We start from the raw sequence: 15,221 nt of genomic DNA, 5'->3' as shown, positions 1-15,221 counted from the left end.
TATTTATCGCCGTTTCATACAATCATATATATCATTTATTTGATTTAGAGTAAATGGATTACAAGTGATAAAAAAAAGAGTAAATGGGTACATGACCCCAAAATACATCTATAGTCTTCATAAGAAGATCATAAGTTATCACCTCTTTGAATATATTGTAACTAGCTCGAATGACTTTGTATCGAAAGTCAATTTTGAGTTTTTCTTATTATTTTCTTATTACGATTCTATCAGAAATTATGTACTGATTACTTTTTTTTGAGCAACTATGTATACTGATTACCATGCATTGATGTTTTGAATGATGATAATATATAAATTTTCATAAGCTTTATAATCAGTATGGATTTTGGTATGTGTCATGTTGAAAAATAATAATAGTTTTGATAATTTTAACTTTTTCAAAAGAATTTATAAACGAAGAAAGGCGCATGGAACTCACAAAACCAATGAAATTTTGTTTTTGACTATAGAAGATGGACCCCACCATTAAAAAATTGTATGGTAAATGAAGAGATTACCCTCATCGACTACGCCTGTGATGTACACCAGGGCTAATATATGCATTTAGCTCAACCGAATTACACGAAATTCATGACAAATTCATTTCTATATATGTATACATTATACGAATTTTTATAACGACCTTGAGGAGTCGTCGTCAAAGAAATCGCTAAAAACGTCGGGAATCGTCGTTTTGTTCTCTAGGTTGCCTCCACCTCCTGATGAGAATCCTTGAGAGAGTAACATAGTTAGAGAATCTTCCTCTAGCTCGTCAAGATCGGCGAAGAAACCCTCCGGCTGATGTTGAAACTCCGGTCTATAGGTATCGTCAACGTCATTATCGAACTCCATTTTGTTCTCACCCTTCTCAACGTCCTCCTCCTTGACTGTCGCAGCCACATAAGGAGAAGGAGGGGTGGAGGAGGAGGCCAAGTGGGACTTATTGGGTTCGTCTTTGTTTTGAGAGACTCTGGATGAGGACGAGGTAATTGCCGTTGCGATTGAAGTTAAGGATTTGGAAGAAGGGTTTGAAGAGGAGGAGATAGAAGAACGAGTGGAGCCGGCGAGAGCGTTGCGTTGAGTGGGCCATGGATGGTTATGCTCAGATGTATAAGTAATGACTAACATGTTTGGATCGGTGCGGCTACGTTCCACTTGTTTCCTAGCTGGACAACCTTTCGAGCTGCTACATCTGTAGTAACCCCTGAGGAAAAAATGTTTAAGCATTCAATTATCTATCAAAGACTTGATTAGCCATAATGTAATCAATATATATAAGGATTTTTTTTTTGCTTAACAAAGTTTATAGCACGTAGCCTTTCTTTGAGAAAAATCACTTTTCCAATTAAACATGCATGCGCAACACACAAGAAGTAACAACCCATTAGATGATCACGTGGCACAATTAATCGCAGAATAGCACAACATTTAAACGATATCCTAGCTTTTTCTATGGAATATTATGATTATAAGATATGTTAACATCAAATTTCACAATAAGGAATTTAAAGGCTTATGTGCGCCGAAAAAAGATGGATGTACTTTATACTTTATACGCTAATGATTGCACCTGCAGTATTGCTTGTCAAAGGAAAGCAAAGGTGCAGATTAACGTGGATTTATTCTCTCAAGAAAATTCACTTTCAGTATAACATATCTACGTTTTTGTTGAAAAAATGGTGAGATGACAATGTGTATCCAGGGACGTAGGTTTTTTCTTGGACAAAATCAGGGACATAGGTTTATAATTGCTATATATATAGAGAGAGAGAGAGAGGTACATGAATATGTAAATATTATATATATATATATATGTACCTGGGATAAGGAGAACCTTTGATTGGTTTTTGACCGTACTTACGCCAAGCCCACAGATCAGACGGAACTACTTCCCCACTGGACCGGCTGTTTATGGCGGCTGGAGCCGGTATGCACACCACTTTCTTTCCCTGCCCCTTCCTGCATTTGTCATCAATATATATCATATACAGTCTAGACTTAATTATTTGACCCATGTGAGTATACTTGCATACATGTTAGCTGTAATTTAAAAGCTAATTTTGTGATCAATGTTATAGCGTGCGGCATAATGAGTCCCATTTGAGATGTGATGGAAGCGTAGCTAATGTTCATGGTCTACACTCCATAAATATAGACTCCTGCTCATACCCTTTTATGTTTGAAAGTAAATATAAATATATGTTAACAAACTTATAAAAGAAAAGTGACGATCGTTTGAAAGATAAAGGAAAATAAGAAGTTATAACAACAAAAGCCATCTAATGAAATTTTTTAAAGATGAAATAAAAGAGACATATACATAAACAAAACGAAGCCCTAGCTAGTTCAGTTGGCCTCTCATGGTTTCATGGAACTCTTAGAAAGGTCGAAAGAAATAATATGAAATAGCAATCACGAAACTTAAAAAAAAAAATGCAATAGATAAATAACGTTGTAATAAATAAATAGCGTTTTATTATTATTCACTATATTTGCTGGGTCATCTGCAGTATATAGATAAGATTATTTTTCAAGAAAAATAAAAAACATGAAACTTTGGTGATTAGCACAATCAAGTTTTCAAATATGAAAATGTGAAAATGGTACTTAATTGATAAAAATCTTGAAAGAGAAAAAAAATTAATCACATGGTGTCATTATATTTTATCATGAACCTAGCATTTAATGATCTCGTTTAATCAAGAAACACAAATGATAATTAAATCATGGAGATCGGATTGTAATAAATTCACCTCTTCTTTATGCCAAGATTCCGAGGGGAAGAGATCTGAATCTGCGAAGAAGATGACGTGTTGTTATTATTATCGACCATTGAACAGTTTCTTGGACTGTTAGTGCCGACAACGTTGATCATTCCCCACGGCGAAGCTGCTGCGACGGCGGAGGAGACGGCCATAGCTTGGGAACTACACTTGGAGGCATCCTGGATGATGTTGCTCTGTGAGATCTGGATTCTTGGGAAGACACTGCATTTACTCTTGATATGATCATCCTCAGAAACCTCTGGAAAGACTTCGAAGCTGTTGTTGCTTTTGTTAGCCGTGAGGTTGAAGAGAGGATCTGTCATGCTTACGAACGGGTCGCCGAAGGGATTTATCTGACAACTAGCGACGGAGGGGACATCTGAAATCGGTGGCGGAGACAAACTGCTCGGAGATGGACCTTCCGATGGCCCAGTAGATGATGAAACGTGTCCTGACCCGATACCTCGTACAACGTCTGTTAGGTCTCCTTGGAAGTTGTCCATGTCTAAAGATTCAGAGACGCTGCACATAACATGTATGTATAATCCGCTTGTGTGTGCTTATATGTATATATGATATATATACACAACGAAAATAGCAAATTAAAAAAGAATGGGAAAAGAATGGTTGCTAATCAGTGATGTTGGATTATTCTCCTAGGAAAAAATTGTAATTTTCTTGGAAAAAGTAGGAGAATAAAAAGTAGAATGGCTGATGAAACGAGAGTAAGAGACGCTGACTTTTCAGAATGTAAACATCTTCGACCACTTCTTCATGTTAAAGAAAGAGGAAGATCAGATTTGTACCCTCTTTATATAATGAACAAATTATAACAATACATATTCGAGGGTGATGAAGGATATAAGTAACTTTATATTAATATAGAGTCATCGATCGAGATATATACGGCCAAGTCTTGTATTTTTTTTAGATAATCTCATTAATTAATTATCGAGTTCACCATTAAGTTTTTGACCTTCGAGTATAAAAAGTGGCTTTGTAGTTTGTATTATCTTCTTTCGGCCATGCCGTGTTACAATAAATATCTCACTAGACCAAAAGAGCACCCCCAATCAGGATTCTGTCCATTGGAATCCTAAACACACATATATGTATGTATATATATATATATTTATGTATTATATATACTTATATAATTATTGGGTTCATGGCTTTGTGGAAAAACCAACTTAAAGTTATTTTTTTTTAAACTTTCGATTGAGTTTTCCATAAAGTTATAATAGACCCCACAATTATATATGCATACATAATATATACATGTATACGTATGTTTAGGATTCCAATGGATAAAAATTTTAATTGGAGATGCTCTAAGTACTCTACCAAAGCATCAATAAATTAGATGTGTAATATATTACTGTACTAGAGGTATATACGCGGAATATTGTTTTATTATTGTTAATTATTATTTTTCGGATGATATAGCTAACTAATTATGTGATCGTCTTTATTTGCTAAGAGCATTATTTGATATTTTTATTATGTTATATAGTAATAAGTAATATGCTAATATATTATGTGTTTGTTTTTTTAATAGTGTATTGTTGTGGGTATAATAGTACTTATTAGTGGTAGAGTGAGTTTGTGATGTAATGCATATTGAATTTCAATAATTTTACATTTAGGCATTTGTTGATTCTAAGGCTAATAGTTTCAGGGCAAAAATTAATATTTTTTTCAATTATTTGAACATTACTTTTTAACGATGTTTTGTGCTCTCACCCTATATTTTTACATTGAGCCGTCACCATTTATGCATTTCGTTTACTATTCCGGTGTGTTGTGATTCTCACCATCACCGAAAAGACTCACATATGTGCTCTTTTTCTTCCTCACCTTTTTCTCCGCTTCTTCCTTAGATTTCGGCTCATGTTAGGAATTGCATCTCCTTGGATTGGGTCAGAGTTTAGTCATCTTTGAAGTTGTTTTTCTCGTCCTTGGCTTACCATCGATAGTCCCTCCTTTGTCTTGGTTTTCAAGATATAGTTTTTGGTGATCTGACTTCTATAGCTCGAGGACGGCTCCACGATTTGATGATTTCGTTTTGTCTACCCTTCCACCTATGTTTCCTCATCTCGTTGCAGCTTTCATCGCTGTTTGCGTCTCTGTGACTCTCCCTTTCGCCATGTTTGGCACTCCAGGTTTGGATAGTGTTCTCCTCTGAGTATGCTCTATAGATTTGGAAGATTGTTTCTGGTCTCAAGTCTGGGCTCTGATTTCTCAGGGGCTGGCTTCCGTTCTTCCTCACTCAGGTTGTTTTCTTCTTCCATTGCTTCCCTTAGTATAAGTGTGCGGTATTAGTCTCTTGGAGCTTTGGTCTCTTCTATCCAGAGCTTTGTGATTTTTCACCAGTATAGGCGTCTTGTTTGTGCTTGTTTAGTTTGTGAGGTGCTTCTTACCTCTTAGCTGGTGGTTGTACTTATCGTTCGTTATGTATGTCTCTTCATGTTTCCTCGTGATTTTGGCCTTCTGTTGATTATTCTTCCTCTGACCCGATTTCTTGGTTCTTTGGCATCTTTGCATTAGTAATTGATCACGCTCCTTTGTGTTCGAGAGATTGCTTTATCTCAAGATTATTCTCTGAGTGGGGTAAGTTAGTTTCCGTTCTTGATCGCCTTTGAGCTCTATACCTTTATTGAGTTAATGTTACCTTGGCATTTTTTTCTCTGTGATTATGGAAGTTTTATGTTTAGATTATGTGTTCTGCTTTAGTTTGGTTAATATTAAGATAAATATGTAGTTGTAAATGAAATAATAGAAAATAGTAAAAAATAATAAAATAGCAAATGTTTATGTTATTTTTAGTTGTGAATAAATTAAATATTTAAAATACATTTATATTTTTTTACTTATTTATTTAGTGGTTTTGAATTTTTTTGAATAATAAAATATATTATCAAACTTCAAATGATGATGGTTAGTGTGAGAAGGATTGGATACTGCATAATTAGAAAATAGTGAGCCAAATCGTAATAATCTAAAAGAAGAATGATCTAAAAAAAAAAAAGATACATGTCAACAAACTCTCATTTCACATGTCACAAAAAGAGAGAAAAGTCGACTTTATATATATGGATAGACAGATCAGTTACATGACTGGTATGGTATTTGCTAGTTAAGCAATTAAACAAAAAAAAATCTTACAATCACATTTATTGATGTAGATATGTATAATAAAATGAGAATTCGGCCAAAAAAATTACGAACTTTGCACGAATTGCCAAAAGAAACGTGGACATATTGGCTGGCCAATAAAACACTTTACTTTTGTTGACTTTTTTAGTTTATTTAGAAACTCAGGATTGGTTGACCAGATTAACACACCGTTAGCAGAGTTAACAGATAATTTAGACGACATTATATCGACGTTAATTTTGGTCGTCAAAGTATACGACGTCGTTTCATCTCTTTGTCTGATTAAAGACAAATGAATGAAACGACGTTGTTTTACGTAGCTTTGTTATTAAAAATTTGTGCTTCCATCGATTCGAACTCGTGCACTCGTGATTGATTGTCGGGGTTTTGCCACTGAGCTAGTGGACTTTTCACTGGATTGACGAACATAGTTCTTTTAATGTCTTCAAATCCGAGTTAAATGAATCAAAAAGAAACGACAGCGTTTTCTCTTCGGATGGCTATAAACAAAGTAAACCCTAATTTCCAAAAATCTCAAATCGACGAAGAACCCTAATTTCTCTTCAATTTATTCCTTAAGAAGCTCGATTCTCACCTTTCCTTCTTCGAGTTTCGCATGATGAGCTCGGGTTGTGAGGATTCGTCTGTGAATACAATGGGTATTCGTGGTATTCCGGAGAAATGCGACTGTGGTCGAAACACTGGGATATACACATCAAAATCGAAGCAAAATCCAGGAAGAACTTTCTTTAGATGCCCAACGTTTCGAAATGTAAGTGTTTAATTTGATTATGGGTGCAATTGATTGTGTTTAAGAAATGGTTTGAACATAAAGCTTCAATGGCTAGGTAGTGAGATGTAATAGTCAATCATGATTCTATTTGTGTCCAGGATCACTTGTATAAATGGGTAGATGAAGCTGTCTACGAAGAGGTTCATGATGCATTGCCAAAAGTTGAGTGCTTTGCATCGGATCTCATGAAAATTAAAATGGAGATCGAAAGCTTCAAAACTGCGGAGGAAGAGTTGAAAGAAGATGTCAGGAAGGCAAGCAATGAACTTACGAAGCTGAATGTGATCATGAAAGTGGGTTTTCTGATGGTTTTCTTAAGCATTGTGACATGTCTTGTGTTGATAATGTTTGATAAAGCAAATGGGTTGTCTTTGAATAGCTACTAGGAGACTCTGTTTATGTAATTCTAATGGTTTCAGTGATTTGAACTCATGGTTTATGTAAGTCTAATGTTGTAAGACTATGCTTATGTTATTCTAAAGATTTCGACTCATGGTTTATATAAATCGATAGTAGTTAAAACAGCATCATGAACACACCAAAAAGACACCATCATGAACACACCAAAAGACACCATTGAACACACCATCATGAACACACCAAAAGACACCATCTTGTTCCAAAAGCATAAAGTAAACATAGATAAACAAAAGCATTCCGACAGAGACACCATCATCATCACACAACAAAACAAAAGAGTAGTTCTTGTTCCAAAAGCATTTAAATTGATCTACGAAAACCATCTTCCCCACGCTCCTGTCTGTGATGCTTGAGCTTGTGAAGATTGTGGAACTTCCCATGGTGATGCTTGAGCTTGTGAGGAGTGAGCTTGTGAGGATTGAGCTTGTGACTCTTCAAAATGTAGTCCATGTATCATATAAATGAATTGTCAATAACCTCAAAAAACTCAGACACATTACCAATAACTAAAAAACTAAGACTATAACCTGATTTTTTCTTGGTCTGCCTCTTGGTTTCTTAGTTGGACTCTGAACAGAAGCATTCCGACATGTATTCTTGTAGTGGCCTTCTTCTTTGCAGTTAGAGCATGTCATAACTCTGTTCACACGGCTCAGCTTGGTAGTAGACAGTGTCTCATTAGCTCCCTTCTTTCTATCATGATTTTTAGGCCTACCAGGATTGCCATTTCGATTAGGTGGTGGAATCACACCTAATGTATTGGTCTGAGGCCACTCTATCATCCCATTTACAGGTCTGATCCCATAACTATACGTTTCACGCCACTTAGAGGTTGTGTAGCAAGGAGCAACAATTTCAGAGAGTTTTCTGCCCGCACCAAGGATGACCTTAGCATCATGGATGCATGGAATACCATTGATTTGCCAGCTTCGACATGCACAAGTGTCCTTCTCCAAACTCACAACATATGACTGGTCTTTATACTCCACCTTAGTCTCTGGCCCAATTGCCCAACGCAGACTACACTCGTTGGACTTCTTCTCAACCCTGTCTAACTCTTTATGTGTCTTCTTGGTGAACCTAGTCTTCCTGTCGGTAGCCATCTTAGACCTATTGTAGTTCCTAGTCATACATTGGCGCCTTATCTCCTCTAACATGTCTAGCAGAGGCTTCTTCCTAGCCTCCCTGATGGTCTTGTTGAAGGACTCAGACAAATTGTTCAGATTATCATTGCAGTAGGAGCCTATCTTGAAAAAAGCTCTAGACCAAGTCTCTGGCTTTGTCTTTATCAGAGATGCATGTGCGCCTGGATCATAGTTCTTTAGCTCGTCCATGTTGTAGTTGAACATACCAGGAGTGTAGCTCCTTGCAATGAACCAGAAGAACCTTTGTAACCTTAGATCTTTTCCACCTTTCCTCCAGTTCTCATATATATGGTGACAACACTGCCTATGCTCAACTTCTGGAAGGAGGTTATGAACTGCCTTCCCTAATCCCTACAAGATCAGAAACAAAAATATCAGAAAAAAAAAATTCAGAAACAAAAAAAATCATAAACAAGATCAAACATTCATAGAAAATCATGAAAGCAAAGTGTTTACCTTTTGTTTGTCAGACATTATAACAAAGCTTTTCCCATCTTCCAATCCCAAATCCAAGGCCAAACGCTTCACCAACCAATCTCAGTTTGCATCATTCTCTATCTCCACTACAGCCCAAGCAATAGGGACAATCCTATTGTCTCCATCTCTTCCAACCACAACCAACAACTGTCCCTTGATGTCCCATTTCAAAAAAGCTCCATCTAAGCCAATAACTGGCCTACAAGTCTTCTTCCATGCTTTCTTTTGTGTTTGGAAACACATGTAGAGCCTGAAGAACCTCTGCTTGCTTCCAACTGTGGCTCCTGGTATGGTCTCAATGTCCATGGTTGATCCAGGATTGCTCCTGAAGATCTCTGTTTGGTAATCCCAGATTTTATCAAAATGCTCCTCATGTATCTTCCTCCTTTCTTTCATCAACTTCGTCTTGGCCTTAATGCATGTTTTCTTTGGCTTCCATCTGATACTCCCTCAAGATCTCAGCTTGTATCTCCTTTGCTGTGAGCTTAGGATTCAGCCTTAACCTCTCAGCAAATAGACTTGCAATTGCTGACCTCTTAAGTATCCTCGAATGCCCTGTCTTCTCACACTTATGGTCATTGACGTATGTATTTACCATCAGCTTCTGTTTCCTCTTATCGTAAGAACAATAGACCATCCAGGGACATGGATCCTCATCATCTCTCATCTCAGCAGCACATTTTGCACCCATCTTCAAGCTACTGGATCTGTAGTACTTGATGTTGTATATGGTTTTGAGGGTATACCTGAGACAAGTATGTTTAAAGTCCTCAGCATCTGAAAATGTCTTGCCAAGCTGAAAGAGCTCCTCTGGATCAGTGTCTGCTCTGTAAGCTTGCGCAGGTATCATCTCCTCTTCATTCTCATCATCTGATGACACATGATCAGAGATTTTATCATCATCCCATGCATCATCATCCCCTTCGTCTTCATCAATCTCACAGTCATCATTTCTTGCTTCTCACCAAAATGAAGACCCAAATCTCTACAATTCTCTACCTCAATGCCAGCATGTAATTCAGGCCTACCATCTTCTACTTCTAGCCGACCATCATCACCTATATCCCCAAATTCATCTTCTTCACTTAGAGGATTCATCTCATTTGTCTCACTCTGGGGACATTCTTCTCTGTCATCACCATCTACTTGACTCTTCTTCGAGTTTCCAGGAGGAGCCATAGTTGACTCACCATTTACCTTCTGCTTCTTCGATTGTCTAGGAGACAGAGTTGAACCAGGCGACCCACCATATGGTGTCCCACGCCTCGTGGTCTTCTCCGGAGATGACACAGGCGACCCACCATATGAAGTTCCCCGCCTTGTCTTCGACGCCTCTGTAGATGCCAACATCGATATCCCTTCCACAAATCGCCGATCTCTTTTACTCTTCCTCGATTTCTCCGGCGATGTCAAACTCACAGAAGCACCACCTTTTCCACGAATCGCCGATCTCTTGGGTTCAGACACACTCTCATCACCACCTTTTCCACCCTTCTTCGACTGTTGAACCGCTTCTTCACTCACATTCCTCAACGATCTCCTTACCTCCTTTCCATTGTTTGTGAACTTCTTCTTTGCCATCTCCTCACACCACGAGAAGATCAGCTCCTTAGGGTTTCCAGAGAGAAAAATCCCCTAATCGATTTGGGTTTCTGAGAAATTACGGTTACGTTTTTTTTTATTTCAATCATCCACATCTTTTGATCAATAAATAAAAATATGTATGGTAAACACTTGAAAAGTCCACTAGCTCGGTGGCAAAAACCCCCTAAGGACCACAAGTGCAGGAGTTCGATTCCCTCGAACAACCATTTTAATTAAACAAAACGACGTCGTCTTGAGATTTTGTCTTAAACAAAACAAATGGATGAAACGGCGTCGTATTACTTAATGGCAACATTTAACGTCTAGTTAACACTGTCTTAACTGTGGGTTAACGGTGTGCTAATCTGGTCAGTCAATCCTAAATTGCTTAATAAACTAAAAAAGTCAACAAAAGAAAAGAGTTTTTTTAACCAGGCTCGAGTACAGGTTTCTTTTGACAATTCGTGCAAAGTTCATGATTTTTTTAGCCGAATTCTCATAATAAAATCATAGTGTGGAAGAACATAATGAGATGCTGCACTTGTAAAAAACAAGTGATTCTTAAGTAAAGAGATCGGCAAACAGCCGCATTTCTTGGAGTACGTTTCGTCGTGATCCAATGCCACCAGGACACGTAACCATTCTAAAATGCATTTTACAATTGCCTTGAATTCCAAAAATTCTACTTGTCTACGATCAATTTTAATTTATTTGTTCGAATTTTTTACACTCATATAAGTTTTTTTCTCTAGAAAATGAAAGGTATAAGAGTTTGTTTTATGAAAATATTAACTGCCACTTTGTCATGGGAAGGATTATAATTGATATCGTATGCTAACTTTTGCCTAACTGTGTTTTTAAGAAACTTCTTTAGCTTCTTGTGTGTTTTTTTCAACTCACCTATATTAAAAATATGTTTTTACATTTTTGTTGGGAATACAAACATTGTAAATAAATTTTCCTAGCGTAAATTAATTAAACCCAAATGACAGTAGTTACAAATGCAACCCTTTTACCGTTTAGCCAACTCAAAGTTGATTTCAACCCACCTATATTTGTTTGTAGTTATTGACTTCCATCTTCAGACTTCAGCGCTTATATAACGTCAAAAGAATTTATCCTTAACAGATATTGAATATCGTCCTCGTTGTATGACCAGAAAAGTCCACGTTGAAGTCAATGGTTGTTGACTTTTGGCTTTGGTAAAAATGTTGGCAAAAAAAAGTAACAAACCCCAGAAAATAGACCAATTACTAAATTACTTTTAAAATTAAAATCTGGATGCGTTTACTATACAGTGCAGAAGTTATAAATGGGTTAACTAATCAAAAAGAAAGCACTAGCTGCCATATTATATCACACCAGGAAAGACGAAAGACGCAGGGGAGAAGCTAAGTTGTTGCTTGTGTGTGCAAGTGCATCCATAATTATTTTAAAACTTTCATATATATTTTTTTTTTTTTTTGAACAAATTAAAAAAAAAAACTTTCATATTAAACATCGATGTTATAACTAAATTAGCCCAGCCGGTAAGGAATGCACCCACTAATTACCAAGGTCGGAAGTTCGATGCACCCGATCACAGTTTTTTACATACATATACACATATAATATAATATATTTTATCATTTTTATGCACCCATTAAAAATGTATCCGGGATTCGCCCCTGGAAAGATAAAATAGAATGTAATGTGTTGTTGTTATTGATGTCCAAAGACTCATATATATACGAGACATAGATCCTAATCCTATGTGAATTACGTATGTAGATAATGACGAAATTTTATCTCTAATTTACATGTTTATCTCTATACCCCTCAAGTTGGAGGTGAAAGATCTTGAATCTCCAACTTGGACAGTAGATAGCGAAATGTAGTAGAAGGCAAGGGCTTGGTAAGTATGTCCGCTGGTTGCTCCTTAGTCGAAATGTGTTCTGTAGAGATCAAGTTGGCCTGAACCGCATCGCGAACGGCATGACAGTCAGACTCAACATGCTTAGTATGCTCGTGAAAGACAGGGTTCGCCGCTATGTATATCGCGGCCTTGCTATCACAAAACAATCGCATTGGGGTGTCGTGCTTGATATCAAACGCGAGAAGCAACTTCTTAAGCCACTTAAGTTCTTTTAAAGCATAAGACATGGACCGGTACTCGGCTTCAGCCGAAGACATGGAAACTGTGTCTTGTTTCTTTGTCTTCCAAGATATCGGAGATGAGCCAAGGAGGACAATGTATGCACTCAAAGAGCGACGAGTAAGAGGACAAGCGTTCCAGTCAGAGTCACAGTAGACAGTGACGTGTAGATCAGAATCTGAGCGAAGAAGAATGCCCTGAGACGGAGAACCTTTAAGATAACGAACCGTTTGAAGTGCGGCTTCCCAATGAATTTGAAGAGGATGTTGCATGAACTGTGAAAGGATGTGCACTGCATAGCTGAGGTCAGGCCGGGTAAATGATAGGTAGATGAGCCGACCTACCAAACGTCTATAGGCCTCTGGTTTAGCGAAGTTAGGACAGACTTGTACAGCAAGTTTATGATTGAGGGCAATGGGAACAGAGGCCGCCTTAGCGCCCAGCAAACCAGCTTCAGTAATGATATCTAAGGCGTACTTGCGCTGAAAAATGAATATTCCTTCGTTGTTGCGAGCAACCTCGATACCTAGAAAGTATTTAAGCTTGCCCATGTCCTTCATGTGAAAGCATTTACTCAGATAGTTCTTGAAACGCTGCATAACAGAGAGATCATTACCGGCGATGATGAAATCATCCACATATACCAAGATGTGTAGACTCGTAGCGCCTTTGATAAAGGAAAAATGAGTATAGTCGGCCTTGCTTTGCTTGAAACCATATTGTAGTAAGGCCGTGCGTAGCTTAGCAAACCAGCAGCGAGGTGATTGTTTGAGCCCATAAATCGATTTACGAAGCTTACAAACTTTAGTAGGATCAGAATGTTCGAACCCGGGAGGAAATTTCATTTAAACTTCTTCCTTTAAGTCACCATGTAAGAAAGTATTGTGAACATCCATTTGATGGACCTCCCACTTTTTTGCAGCAGCAATTTGAAGAAGCATGCTGATAGTAGTTGGTTTAGCAACGTGGAGGAATTCGTTATGTCAGAAAATTCTGACTATAATTCTACGTAAACAACAAAATTTAGTTTATATATTTACTACCTTACAATCTAATATGTTACTGTGACAAAAGTATAATAGTAACCAACATGATTACTGAATGATTGTGTAGTAAAACAAAAGCGACGTGTAATGACATTCACGTTTGGTGAAAAAGGTGATATATATTTAGAAGTCGTAAATTAGAAAAATATTAATTGTATATATGAGTATTAGTTAGGTCATTTTGATTGGTAACGTAATCCTTTTATAAAGTCCGATAAAGTTCAACGTTTATATAGAGTGAATTATGATAATTAAGAAATTAAATAACAAATCAACTAGAGTGGTAAAAGTTCAAAAAAAAAAAAGAATCAACTGGAGTGGTAGAGATTAGATAGGAATATTGGATCAATGGTGATCGGTGCGTGGATGCAAATATTATTTTGGATTTATAATCACGTAAAATCTAAAACTTCATTGCTCATGTTAGTCTCTCCCTCTACTTTTTTGCCACTCTCCCCTTATCTTTAATTATGACACAATACTAACTCCTCTCGCTTCGCTCCTCCACGTATATGTGGACACCTTCCTCCGTCGCGGTAAGCCTTTTCCCACATTTTCGACTAAATTCTTCTACTTCAATGGATGTTTCTGAGTCTCATAAGATCATGTTGATTCTTGAATGCTACATAATCCTCAGATTATCTAAAACATGGCCGGTCATCGATGTTGTAATTTACTATGGTAAAGTATAGAATCTATCATTTATACTTAAAACATTTTATATGTGCAATCATAAGTCGGAAAATGTTTAGCAGTGTATACTTTTAATATGGTAAAGTATAGACTTCACGGGACGAAAAATGTGGTATACACATGAAGTCTGCATAATCTGAGGTTTACTTGAGCCAAATCGATCGGGTGCAGTATTTACTCCAACAATAAATTTCCACTCCACACAGAACCACGGATACTTGTTATGGATCATAGATGAATGAGTATATGATTAAACCAAGAAAAGAAAATAAAAATAAAAATCAAATGATTATTATATCTATACTATTATTTATGAAGTGATTTAGCTTATTTGTCATCTTTTCCATGATTTTAGTTAATTATATTTGCTTACTTGTCATCTTTTCCATAATTTTAAGATAAACCATTAGTTTAATTAATATTATTATTATTATTATTTATTTTTATATCTATATATTTATCATGATATTTAAAATCATGATAAACATGAACCTATTTTACCGATATATATACTAATATTTTTAAAAATATATTGTAATATATAATAAACATGATATTTAGGACATTTAATTAATAAACATATATTAATAATATATACCGATAACATCATCATTATTTTTCTCTCATTTTATAATTTTAATGACTAATATTATAACTAATTTCTATGATTTTTACTGAAAATTTGATCAAATATAGATTATTATAAAATTTATATATAAGTATACTAATATATTCGAATTAATCGGTTTCTTTTGTTTATTCGGTTTGGTCCCTTAATATACTGATCCATATCCATATACTGTTGTTTTCTAAAAATAACATCCTCGGTACTTTCAAATCCAGACTATTTTATCTATTTCGGTTTGGTTCGATTTTGAATGGTTTGGTTTTACCAGATTGAACATTCTTACACTATTTTTATTTGTTAATGTTTTATATTTGTGATTTTTTATAATCTTTTTAGTACCACATGACTTATTTTCAGTCCAAATACAATATGTGTTA

At 36.2% G+C, this 15,221-nt stretch overlaps 3 protein-coding genes across 3 annotated transcripts; 1 reads left to right on the top strand and 2 right to left on the bottom strand.

Annotated features, from left to right (window-relative positions):
* Nucleotides 1–490: 490 nt before the first annotated feature.
* Nucleotides 491–3,635, bottom strand: LOC106340288 (probable WRKY transcription factor 35). The gene is made up of 3 exons (XM_013779167.1): nt 2,757–3,635; nt 1,822–1,962; nt 491–1,207 (listed from the first exon to the last, which is right to left on the bottom strand). The coding sequence occupies exons 1-3, from the start codon at nt 3,296–3,298 to the stop codon at nt 637–639; spliced, it is 1,254 nt and encodes a 417-aa protein (XP_013634621.1). The 5' UTR covers nt 3,299–3,635; the 3' UTR covers nt 491–636.
* A 2,854-nt stretch (nt 3,636–6,489) lies between these two features.
* Nucleotides 6,490–7,103, top strand: LOC106341648 (uncharacterized protein At1g43920, Chloroplastic-like). The gene is made up of 2 exons (XM_013780358.1): nt 6,490–6,696; nt 6,816–7,103. The coding sequence occupies exons 1-2, from the start codon at nt 6,541–6,543 to the stop codon at nt 7,101–7,103; spliced, it is 444 nt and encodes a 147-aa protein (XP_013635812.1). The 5' UTR covers nt 6,490–6,540.
* Nucleotides 7,104–12,161: 5,058 nt separating this feature from the next.
* On the bottom strand, nt 12,162–13,028 carry LOC106338029 (uncharacterized mitochondrial protein AtMg00810-like). Its single transcript, XM_013777100.1, has one exon. The coding sequence runs from the start codon at nt 13,026–13,028 to the stop codon at nt 12,162–12,164; it is 867 nt and encodes a 288-aa protein (XP_013632554.1).
* Between the last annotated feature and the right edge of the window lie 2,193 nt (nt 13,029–15,221).

This window comes from Brassica oleracea, chromosome C4, assembly GCF_000695525.1.
Source record: "Brassica oleracea var. oleracea cultivar TO1000 chromosome C4, BOL, whole genome shotgun sequence".
In the NCBI taxonomy this organism is placed as follows: domain Eukaryota; kingdom Viridiplantae; phylum Streptophyta; class Magnoliopsida; order Brassicales; family Brassicaceae; genus Brassica; species Brassica oleracea.
Note: the sequence above shows the minus strand (reverse complement) of the source record. Positions and strands in the feature narration are given on the sequence as shown.

What these genes read in the sequence shown, in the direction of transcription:
- LOC106340288 (XM_013779167.1), bottom strand. Translation starts at nt 3,298, where the DNA reads ATGTGCAGCGTCTCTGAATCTTTAGACATGGACAACTTCCAAGGAGAC. An exon ending in AATCTTGGCATAAAGAAGAG is followed by an intron (nt 1,963 to 2,756) that starts GTGAATTTATTA and finishes TGACAAATGCAG; the next exon opens with GAAGGGGCAGGGAAAGAAAG. An exon ending in AAAGGTTCTCCTTATCCCAG is followed by an intron (nt 1,208 to 1,821) that starts GTACATATATAT and finishes TTTTTTCCTCAG; the next exon opens with GGGTTACTACAGATGTAGCA.
- LOC106341648 (XM_013780358.1), top strand. Translation starts at nt 6,541, where the DNA reads ATGATGAGCTCGGGTTGTGAGGATTCGTCTGTGAATACAATGGGTATT. An exon ending in GATGCCCAACGTTTCGAAAT is followed by an intron (nt 6,697 to 6,815) that starts GTAAGTGTTTAA and finishes ATTTGTGTCCAG; the next exon opens with GATCACTTGTATAAATGGGT.
- LOC106338029 (XM_013777100.1), bottom strand. Translation starts at nt 13,028, where the DNA reads ATGGGCAAGCTTAAATACTTTCTAGGTATCGAGGTTGCTCGCAACAAC.